The sequence below is a fragment of the Oncorhynchus mykiss genome, chromosome 18 (assembly GCF_013265735.2).
Source record: "Oncorhynchus mykiss isolate Arlee chromosome 18, USDA_OmykA_1.1, whole genome shotgun sequence".
Classification (NCBI taxonomy): Eukaryota; Metazoa; Chordata; class Actinopteri; order Salmoniformes; family Salmonidae; genus Oncorhynchus; species Oncorhynchus mykiss.
This window is the reverse complement of record NC_048582.1, coordinates 33,243,820-33,256,085: the sequence shown is the minus strand read 5'-3', so window position 1 is coordinate 33,256,085 and position 12,266 is coordinate 33,243,820. Positions and strand designations below refer to the sequence as shown.

Genomic DNA, 12,266 nt, shown 5'->3' with positions numbered 1-12,266 from the left:
AAGTCTAGGGTAGCCCCACTCAAGACAATTACGCTGCCACGCCTGGAGCTCATGGGAGCTGTGATTGGAGCGAGAATAGCAAAAAACCTCATGACCACACTGAAAATGGAACAAAAACGGATCTAAATGTGGACAGACTCTATGATTGGATTTGCAGCTCACGAATGTAAACAGTTTGTCGCAAACAGAGTGACAGAGATCCAGTCCTTGACCAATCCAGAGTCATGGTCACATATGGAAGGGAAAATAAATCCAGCCGACATCCCTACAAGAGGACAAACTGTTCAAAACGTGACACAGAGCCAGCTATGGTGGAACGGACCCAGCATTCTGACATCACCCCATTTTAGTCGGAGGAGACTGATGACGACAAGGATCCAGAGGAGGTGGATGCAGAACTCAAGTCCAGTGACCTGGTGACTGTACAGCTCACACCAAACAGCACAGACATCCCTGAACCCGTGTTGGAGCTTGAAAGGTACAGCAAACTGAAGAGTGTTGAGTGACCGCCTGGATAAAGAGATTCATAGCCAATGCTCATACAAACATGAAGATGCAAGGTGGACTGACTGCTGACGAACTGTTCCAGGCAGAAAACTCAGCACCCAAAGCTCAACAATGGCATGCAGATGGAAGTACAGGCAGAGACTTGTGACCAGCTTCTGGAACAGCTGGCGATGAGACTACTTGCTGGATCTAAAGTCAGCACACCGCTGTGACACACCACAGCCCACCCCACTGAAAGTGAGTGACGTTGCAATCATCGGAGAAGATAACACACCTAGACAAGCCTGGAAACTAGGGAAGTTTGGGGAACTGTTTCCAGGCCGAGATGGCCTAGTTAAGTCATGTTCGAACTGCCCCAGGGACTTTGTTGAGGAGACCTATTCAGTTGAAATACTGCTTAGAGATGTAGATGAACACAGGATGTTGTAGCTTAAATGGGTTACAGAGTTAATGTATACAGTTAATTAATTGAGCTGTATCTAAAGATATTTTTATTTTACAATTATTTACATATGTACAAGAGTAATTGTATTAGAATTCATGTGATGGATATTGAGAGAACTACAGTATGTACATATTTCTGATGTATTAAATTACACTATTGACCGCAAGTAAAAACAAAATATATATATATATTTTTAAGCGATAGCGTCAGTTATGTACAAGTGAACCAGTATTATTACTAAAAATAAGCTTTCATCTCACAACCGACGTCCTGAGTCATTACTTTGAAGTTAGTTATTCTATATACCCATAACATGATGCAGCCACCACCATGCTTGAAAATGTGAAGAGTGGTACTCAGTGATGTGTTGTGTTGGATTTGCCCCAAACATAACGTTTTGTATTCAGGACATAAAGTGAATTTATTTGCCACATGTCTTGCATTTTTACTTTAGTGCCTTAATACAAACTGGGTGCATTTTTATATTTGGGGTACAGAGAGGTAGTCATTCAAAAATCATGTATTATTGCATACAGAGCCCATGCAATGTATTGAGTTTTCAAGCCACATTTCACTCCTAAACTTATTTAGGCTTGCCATAACAAAGGGGTTGAATTCTTACTGACTCAAGATATTTCAGCTTTCATTTTTTTAATTAATTTGTAAACATTTCTAAAAACATAATTCCACTCTGACGTTATGGGGTATTGTGTGACACAAAATGTAAATGTAATCCATTTTAAATTCAGGCTGTAACACAACAAAATGTGAACAAAGTAAAGGGGTGTGAATCCTTTCTGGAGACACAGTGCTTTCTGTAGACATGAATGGCATCACCTCGCAGAATGATCCTCTCTATTAGATCCCATCTTATCTTGGCACCCCTCCTACACCTTCTCCTCCCACCGCTACCCCTCCAACTCTCCTGCCATCTCCTCCCATAGGGCTCTGCAGCTGCTACAGTTGAGTACTCACTTTCAGTACAGTATCATCCCTGATTCTCTGCCTGTTTGAGTGTGAGAGCGAAGTTGGGTACGTGCCACCTGGCAACAGCTTTGAAGGGGAACCTATCCAAACCTATAAACCCTTTTTGTGTTGGAAAGTCTGTGAAAGTCATATTCACATCGAGGTCGAGTGTTTAGTTTTTTAAATTCTACTACATCATATTGTGTTGTTTTTGTAAGAAAATGTTTCAGCAAATGGCTTATTCTTCAGCATACTGTGTAGTGCTGTTTTTTTCTTCTTTTCCTTCGCTCCCCCCCATCTCTCCATGTCCTCAGACTGATTGTGTGAGTGCACCGCAGCAGTCTACATTCAATGCTCTCTCTGTCTGTCTGCATCTTCTCTCCCTCTTTCCCATGATGCATCACCCCCATTTCCTCCACCCATGCCTCGTGGCACTGTGTTTCCTGTAAAAAAAAAGAAAGACACATTTTCTTATGTAAATGAGTTGATGTTCAACCAGTGCCAATGTAGACTTGATTTGAGGAGTGTATATCATTTGCTGAAGTATGGCTGGTTATGGACTCACATAGGGCCCTGCAGCTGCTACAGTAGGCCTTATGAGTCAGCTATTCCCTTTGAATACATTATCATCCTTGTTGCTCTGCTTGGGTGTAAGAGGTAACCTGGGTACGTGCCACCTGGCAATAGCTTTTAAAGGGAAACCTTTTTGATTTCAAAAGCTTTTGTGTGGGGAAAGTCATATTCACATCGAGGTCATAGTGATTCAGGACTGCCACCGGAGTGTTTTTTTTATTTTTATTCTACTCCAGCATATTGTGTTGTCTTTGTTGGAAAATGTTTCAGCAAGTAGCCTATTCTTCAGTGCTGTGTTTCTATCCCTTTACTCCCCCCCCACCACCATCTCTCCATGTCCTCAGACTGATTGTGTCCCTTTCCTCCCCCCCACCATCTCTCCATGTCCTCAGACTGATTGTGTGAGTGCACCGCAGCGGTCTACAATCAATGCGCTCTCTGTCTGTCTGCATCTCCTCTCTCTTTCTCCCATGATGCATCACTCCCATTTCCTCCACCCATGCCTCGTGGCACAGGAAATCTCAGAAATATTCTTCCTGTTTCCTGTCAAAAAGACAATCCGAAAGACCCGTTTTCCTTATGTAAATGAGTTTTTCAGCCAGTGCCAATGTAGACTTGATTTGGGGAATGTTTTGAATTTGCAGAAGTATGGCTAGTTATGGACTCCTGCTCTCTTGGTATGTTAGGTAAGAGGATAGCAAAACCACCATCTCTGGCGCTCCAGTTCAGCCCTGTTGTTGGTCTGTGCTGTCTCTGCACTGTCTGTCTGGGGTACATTGGTTCTCCATTTGACAGTGGAGCCAGTGGAGTGTCAGCCTCATGATGGAGTTATCCCATCCTCTGGATCTCTGCTGTGGGCCTTGACAGCCTGGTTTGGAAGTCACTGGGTTGTGGAGGAAACAGTAGAGATTCAGAACCTACTGTATGACGAGTAAGCCGACGAGTTAATTTTAACAGCGGAAAGATGAAACTTAATCCGTTTTGCATCTGGGTCATGTTCAGTAGGGCACATAGTTTTGTAATGGAAAACATAAATAACTTTTCTTATTGGACAAGTTCAGGTAGTATCTTTCCATTTCCCAACCTACTGAACATGACCATGTACTGAGTTCTCTGTTATTTTGTGTTTGGCATTAGGTGTGGAAGTTGAAGGGGTCGGATGAGCACCTGAATGTGGAGAGAACGACGGGAGGCAGCCAGGAGGGGCTGGTGAGTCCCGATGCACTCATCCACACCTCAGCTACTGACTCTGTACAAACAACTGGCTCAGCACAATCACCTGCCTACTTTCAGTTCTCTATATACTGTAGGCATACATACACTTATACGGTTATCCATGTCTTTAATCTCTAGTTGTGTCCTGGTTCTCACTTTCTGCACTCATCCATATATTTAAAAGTAAAGAAAACGCCTTTATATTATTGGATACCCGCTTGAAAAATGTAATTGCAAACTCTCAAACCACATTCACTTTTTCAAAAAGAGCTGCACAGTTGAATAGACAGAGAAGTCCAATTCTCCTCCCTAACTTGGATCAGCAAGGGAAAGGCTCCCAAAATGAAGAGGGGGAAGAGCAAGATGAGGATTTTTTTTCTTGTCTAAAGTGTTTTTTGGGGGGGAATTCCTGTACTGTGACAGAGGGCACAAGTTGTCATTACCATGCAACTGTAGTAGTCTAATCGCGTCTAAGCTTCCCATTCTACTTCAGTGAATGAGTATTGCATCTCCTCCGAAGGCGAAGATATATTCCTGGCTTAGCATGCACCATCTACAATGACTCCATGTTAGCCTGAGCACTGAAATACACTTGGGGAATGAGGGCATTTTTGTTCTACAGTATTTTATCTCCAATGCTGGGTGTGGTGTACAACTGATAAGTGAACGCCACTTTCCTCAGGTTAGCTGCTTATTTATGCTTTCGGTGGAGATTAACACTTTATTAAAAAAGCTGTCAAGCATTTCCTACTAGGGCTATTATGATGACTGTATTGCCACCACAGCACACCAGTAGTCACGAGCCATGAACGCAGTCAAATTCCACGTGACCGGTTTAGTCACGGTAACTAGGCTTCTCCAAGCTCTGATGCTGCTGATGATCAGTAGTAGCCTACCAAATTTGCTAACGTTGTGGAAATATTGGTTCAATAATATCTCTCAGATACCGGAGCCTGTGAATTCAAATAGACTTTATTACAAAGTAACAAGCTGAGTTGGTCCATTGACCAACTGCCGGACTCAGTTTCAGTCCACTCTTTTTTATACAGTTTCATGCTAATTCAAGTTTCATAGTCCCTCCACTTTATGCTAATAACCATATCCCCTCGGCTTTACTCCACCATTGTTTCCAAATCTCCACCATTGTTTCCAAAGTTCTTTCCTCTAGGCGGGGTTTACCCTCCCCTCTAGTTCTTTGGATCAATTATATTGGTGGCGCACCTATACATTATTTCCAGAAAATAATAAGTACAGATTACTATAGGCAATTATAAGATTGCTACATGCCATTATCGGACTATAATATTACTACGGGCCATTCTAGGATTAAGTACAGATAACTATAGACCATTATAGAATTATACAAATAAATACACTTAATCCCAGGATTACACATAGTGCCTTTGGTTACTCCCTTTAGAGCTGTTCAGCCTTTTAACAAGAAACACATTCTCTTAACAGAAAGCACCCACATATTCCCCCCTTTGGGACTTACGTCCCAACCCTTAAATTTGATCCAGTACAAGTGAGAAGGAGAAGCACCTTCTGTATGTATTGCTATGGAGGCAATCTGCCTCCCTTTTCTCCTTATCGACCGTTGCTCCTCTTCCTCACCCATACTGGGGAATCAGGACCAAACCTCTCCTTTCACATATAGCTAGAAAGAAGTAAAAGATCCATACTCTAGCCAATTGTCCTTTAACACACTGTGTATAAGCATGTGCATGCATTGGTTTGCCTTGCCCAAGGTTCTCAGTTATGTAGAATACAATAAAATCAAATCAACTCAACCTCATAAACCCTTATAACATCGTTCTCAATATGACACCTAAACATGTGGCCCTCCCTCATGGACACCTCTCCAACAACCATTTTAGCATAAGCGTTAAACATGTCGGAGGATTAAGGGCATGGTCCGTGGACTCTTGTAACCGGAAAAACCCTATGTTACATACATGTTTAGACAAAACAAATTCTCAGAAGGTCTAACATCATTTATAGTATCATTCAACAATTGATATACTGAATATATGTATATTCACTAAACACACTATTCATCACAATACAATGGGCAATCACCCCTTTGACACATTGCACAATCCAATGGTTCAATATAATGATAATATCCATCTCTTTCTTTCCATCCCATTGGGCACCACTTACAATACCCTCTTTTAGGGCACTGTTGGTGCCAATGTGCTCCTACATTCTGTTGAAACCTGTGATCAGGATCCTCATTATTCTTGACATAGTCCGGAACTGGATATATGTCAGGAAGTTAACCATCTATTTCAGTCTCTAACAATTGTTGTTGATAGGTAAGACAAGCCACACCTCCCCCTGGAGCTACTCCCCATAACCATGCAGGATTTCCAAATGGACAGGCCAAAGGTCCTCCTTTAGCATTACATGGTTTTCCCTGTTTGTTGGTGTATTGTCCTGGAGCTCCAGGGACAGGGTACACCTCCACAGGTGGGTTGGTAAGGACTGTCTTTGGATCAGGAGAGATTTCAGTAAAGGCAAAACACAACAGAATACCACTCCCATCACCACTAGTGCGACACCTATCATGATTGCCATTTTTGCAAACATTGCTCCCCATTTTCCCAGGATTCAGTCCAACCAGTCCCAGGCTTGGGAGTCATGTCCAGCATTGACCTTTACTTCCTGTCGTAGTCCTTTCAGCTTGGTCATTGCCTTTAGTAAATGAACCATCTGGGGCGGTGTTATTGGGGATGAAGGTGCAGCATTCATCTCCAAACATAACACAAACTCCACCCTTTTCTGCTAAGAGCCAATTCAAGGACTGCCTGTTCTGCCATGTCATTCTGCTTGTGGCCTGTACTTCTTCTCCCAACGCTGTCAATGCATAGTCTGTATAATTAATGAATCTTTGTTGGTTATAGTAAATATAATTAATCCATTCTGGATTTTTGTTTGATGCTATCCAGAGAAATATTCAAATCCTGATTTAACCTCATCTCTTGCTTTGTATTCCCTGGGGATTCCTCTAGGTTGTCCTAATGCATTCAAATAGACCTTGGGGTCAGACTTATACTCTCTCCTTACTGGAAACAGGTACAAAAGTTTCTATATCCACAGTAAAACGAGTCCTATATCGACATAACCTGAATGAACTCTCGGCAAGGAAGAAGCCATTGCTCCAAAACCGCCATTAAAAAAAAGCCAGACTACAGTTTGCAACTCCACATGGGGACCAAGATCGTACATTTGGAGAAATGTCCTCTGGTCTGATGAAACAAAAATAGAACCGTTTGGCCATAATGACCATTGTTATGTTTGGAGGAAAAGGGGGGAGGCTTGCAAGCCGAAGAACACCATCCCAACTGTGAAGCACAGGGGTGGCAGCATCATGTTGTGGGGGTGCTTTGCTGCAGGAGGGACTGGTGCACTTCACAAAATAGATGGCATCATGAGGGAGGAAAATTGTGGATATATTGAAGCAACATCTCAAGACATCAGTCAGGAAGTTAAAGCTAGGTTGCAAATGGGTCTTCCAAATGGAGAATGACCCCAAGCACACTTCCAAATTTGTGGCAAAGTCAAGGTATTGGAGTGGCCATCACAAAGCCCTGACCTCAATCCTATAGAAAATTTGTGGGCAGAACTGAAAAAGCGTGTGCGAGCAAGGAGGCATACAAACATGACTCGATTACACCAGCTCTGTCAGGAGGAATGGGCCAAAATTCACCCAACTTATTGTGGGAAGCTTGTGGAAGGCTACCTGAAATGTTTGACCGAAGTTAAACAATTTATAGGCAATGCTACCAAAAACTTATTGAGTGTATGTAAACTTCTGACCCACTGGGAATGTGATGAAAGAAATAAAAGCTTAAATAAAAATGTCTCTCTACTATTATTCTGACATTTCACATTCTTAAAATGAAGTGGTGATCCTAACTGACCTAAGACGGAGTTTGTACTAGGATAAAATGTCAGGAATTTTGAAAAACTGAGTTTAAATGTATTTGGCTAAGGTGTATGTAAACTTCCGACTTAAACTGTATGTGTTTACTTTTTTTATTTGTACGTGTACGCAAACAGATGTCTGCACTCCTCCGCCAGGGGCACACAAAAAAATGCTCCACGTAAATCAATCACTGTAAGGTACTTGGCATCTGGAGGAACATTGATCGTGTAAGGATTTGGAACTTCCGCAAGCCAGTCCTGTGCTATGTCATTTATTGCTCTTAAGACATGTACCAGTCTCCATTTCTTTCCATCTGCTTTAAGGACTGGCAACAGAGATGTATTGTATCAGCTCTGTGTTTCTATTAATACCCCTGCTTTTATCAGCCCCTCAATAGTCATGCTTATGCCTTCCCTCGGCTTCTGGTTTCCTATAATATTGGTCTTTTCAGGGGTGTTTAGCATCTGGTTTTACTTTAATGCTTACAGGACTTGCTGATTTCACTACTCCAACGTCTGTGTCATGTTGTGACACCCCTTCTGGGAAGTGTTTGTTCTATTTCCTGCCTCTGCTGGTTATCTGGGGCTATCCCTTCTCCTAATTCTACTTGGTAAGTGTTTGTTCCATTTCCTGACTCTGCTGGTTATCTGGTGCTATCCCTTCTCCTAATTCTACTTGGTAAGTGTTTGTTCTATTTCCTGCCTCTGTTGGTTATCTGGTGCTATCCCTTCTCCTAATTCTACTTGGTAAGTGTTTGTTCTATTTCCTGCCCCTGCTGGTTATCGGGTGCTATCCCTTCTCCTAATTCTACTTGGTAAGTGTTTGTTCTATTTCCTGCCCCTGCTGGTTATCGGGTGCTATCCCTTCTCCTAATTCTACTTGGTAAGTGTTTTTTCTATTTCCTGCCTCTGCTGGTTATCTGGTGCTATCCCTTCTCCTAATTCTACTTGTTGGTTAGCTCTAACTTCTACCTCCTTTGGGTCCCCATTCATTACTGTTGTGGGCAGTATTTTAATAAAGGCTTTATGAGTGGATAGTCTGTTTTGTTCCACTTGCTTATTTTTGCTTGTTTCCTCATGGACCTAAATAATTTTCTATAGCTCCCTTATTTACTAGCAATGTAATGTGTGGAACGGAATCAGAAATATTATAAAAATGTTCCACAGTATGAATCATCCCTGTCCCCTACATCCATTGCTGCTCCCTGTTTCCCTATAATTATGTACTGGGACATAATTGGTACTGATTTTCCATTTGCATTCATTATCCAAAGTTGTTCTAATAAATGGTCTTGTTAGGGGTCATACTGCATTGTGCAGTGATACTCTGATTTTTGCTCTATCAGCTTCAGGTATCTGAGCCTGGATAAACCTTCCCCACTACAGTTTTATCTATTTCTATCTTAATTTCTCCTAGCCAATACATATTTGCTGTTCCTTTTGTCATTACCATTTGTAGGTTTTAGTCCCGTTACCCCTTTAGAAGAGCACTTCATTTGGATGCCCATTTTGCATAGAGCATCCCTTCCCAGTACATTCATTGGGGTTTGTTCTGACACTAATATAGGAAGGGTTGCTGATTTATCATCAGCTCTTAAATGGACTGGACCTGTCATTGGAATTAACTGCGTTTGTCCCGAGAATCCTTTAGTTTTGACATATTCACCAGACATGGAGAGATGAGAGGCATAATTTGGACTTACACATGTGTAAGTGGCTCCCGTATCTATCATCATGGGTGTGCCTCTGTTCTCTATTTGAACCTGCAGGATAGGTTCTTGATCAGCTCTTGTGGTGATCACTGGGAACTGAGCCTCCCCTGTAGGATTCTCTGGGCACCCCTAGTATCCCTGATTAGGTCCTGCCCATGGGTTCACAGGACCCTGTGGTTGCTTCTGATTTTTGTTGCCAGCCTCCTCCAGTCTGTTTCCAATTATTTTGGTTCCTGTTTCCCTGTTGTTGCCAGGGGTTAATAGGACAATTTTGCCTAGTGTGCCCCAACAGATCCCAGGTGGTCCCAGCGGGCCCCTGTTTCCTCCTCTCTGATTGTTTTGCAGAAGTCTTTGTTGCCTATTGCCATTATTCCATTGTTGGGGTTGTTGTGCATACACATTCACTACTGGTGGTGTGGGTTGTACTTGGGCCTGCTGGACAGGAGATGGTTGTAGTCCTCCAGAGGAGACTGCAGCCATTGTTCTGCTTCAGGGACAGGGGCTGTCACTGGAGCTTGGACTTTCTTTTTCCCTTTGTTCGTTAGTCCTTCCAGCTGGAGCTGTATTAGCTTGTTCTGAATGTATTCTCCTTGTTCCTTGAGTCTTTGTTTATCCTTTCTGTATTTTCCCACTGCATGGATTACATGGTCACATAATTCTTTGTGTGATTTTGAAGACAGTCCCACCACGTCCTCCAGCCTGCTTCTCACTGGCTGGGGCTTGGCCTCTATCACTGAGTTCCGGAACAGAGTTGTCATCAGTGTGTGCCCCTCTGGATCCCGTTCTGTTTCCAGCCTCCATCATTTCAGCTGTCCATGTAGATACGCAGCTGGATTCTCTGTCTCCCCCAGTGCTTCCACTTTTAGTGACTTTTCAATCCTTGCCGGGTATTGCCTTCTTAGAGCACACCAAAAGTCTGAGCATTGTGAGTCAAAGTCTATTCCATCTCCCAGTGTAGTCTCTATTGCCTCGTTCAGGTTACTGGACCTCCCTACATCCTCCTTCTTTGCCACTCCCACTACTCTCGCCAGCAGTGCCTTCAGATCCCCCACAGCCAGTAGCTTACCCATGGTTTGCTCTTCAAAAGTCCTATTCCATTTTCCTGCTCCATCATGGAGGTCAGGTAGGCGGGCAAACAACCATTCCAGGTCCTGCGAGCCCCATGGGACATAATGCACTTGAGTACCTTTTATAAAAATTGGACATTGTGCACCATATCTTTCAGGTTCTTTCATCTTCCTCCTACTCCGCAGCCCTCTTTTTTCCCTTTCCCTGCCATAGACCATTTTCCTTAACTGGCTATACAGTTGAAATCGGAAGTTTACATACACTTAGGTTGGAGTCATTAAAACTCGTTTTTCAACCACTCCACACATATCTTGTTATCAAACTATAGTTTTGGCAAGTCGGTTAGCAAGTCGGTTGCAAGTCGGTTAGGACATCTACTTTGCGCATGACAAGTAATTTTTCCAACAATTGTTTACAGACATTATTTCACGTATAATTTACTGTATCACAATTCCAGTGGGTCAGAAGTTTACATGCACTAAGTTGATGGTGCCTTTAACCTTTCTGATCTCCCCATCCCGGATCCGGGATCGTGAATACAGACTCAAGCTCATTACCATAACGCAACGTTAACTATTCATGAAAATCGCAAATGAAATGAAATAAATATGCTAGCTCTCAAGCTTAGCCTTTTGTTAACAACACTGTCATCTCAGATTTTCTAAATATGCTATAATATGCTATGTTGATGGCTAACGTAGCATTTAGCGTAGCATTTAGCGTTAGCATTCAGCTGGCAACATTTACACAAAAAAACAGAAAAGCATTCAAATAAAATCATTTACCTTTGAAGAACTTCAGATGTTTTCAATGAGGAGACTCTCAGATAGCAAATGTTCAGTTTTTCCTGAAAGATTATTTGTTTAGGACAAATCGCTCCGTTTTCTGCGTCACGTTTAGCTACGAAAAAACCCCTGTATCCAGGATTGTGTAAATCTATCAGCAAGCTCATTAGCATAACACAACGTTAACTATTCATAAAAATGGCTAATGAAATGAAATTTATCTATTTGCTCTCAAGCTTAGCCTTTTGTTAACAACACTGTCATCTCAGATTTTCAAAATATGCTTTTGAACCATAGCTAAACAAGCATTTGTGTAAGAGTATTGATAGCCTAGCATTGCATTAAGCCTAGCATTCAGCATGCAACATTTTCCACAAAAAAACATAAAACCATTCAAATAAAATAATTTACCTTTGAAGAACTTCAGATGTTTTCAATGAGGAGACTCTGTTAGATAGCAAATGTTCCGTTTTTACAAAAAATATTATTTGTGTCGACTAATCACTCCATTTTGTTCATCACGTTTGGGTAAGAAAAAAAGAAAAAAAAGTCATTAAAACGCGAACTTTTTTCCAAATTAACTCCATAATATCGACAGAAACATGGCAAACGATGTTTAGAATCAATCCTCAAGGTGTTTTTCACATATCTATCGACAATAAAATCCATCGTGGCAGTTTACTTTCAATTCTGAAGAAATGGAACGCGCATGGACTTACTGATTGCGCATGGACTTACAGGTAAATGTAGTCTCTTATGGTCAATCTTCCAATGATATGCCTACAAACACGTCACAATGCTGCAGACACCTCGGGGAATATACAGAAAGCGCAGGCTCATTCCTGGCGCATTCACAGCCATATAAGGAGACATTGGAACACAGCGCCTTCAGAATCCAGGGCATTTCCTGTATGAAACATCATCTTGGTTTTGCCTGTTGCATTAGTTCTGGGGCACGCACAGATAATATCTTTGCAGTTTTGGAGACGTCAGAGTTGTCTTTCCAAGGCTGTCAATTCCATGCATAGTCGAGCATCTTTTCGTGACAAAATATTGCGCTTAAAA

General features: G+C 42.1%; 1 protein-coding gene across 2 annotated transcripts in view; it reads left to right on the top strand.

The window, feature by feature from the left end:
- The window catches only part of LOC110496796 (oxysterol-binding protein-related protein 10), a 136,906-nt gene that overhangs the window by 53,246 nt on the left and 71,394 nt on the right, over positions 1-12,266 (top strand). For both annotated transcript variants that reach the window (XR_005037434.1, XM_036952521.1), the window contains exon 4: positions 3,629-3,700. Coding sequence is in view for 1 of the 2 variants with exons in the window: in XM_036952521.1 (XP_036808416.1) it covers positions 3,629-3,700 (72 nt within the window). In the remaining variant the exon portion in view is untranslated. The remainder of the gene's footprint in view (positions 1-3,628; positions 3,701-12,266) is intronic.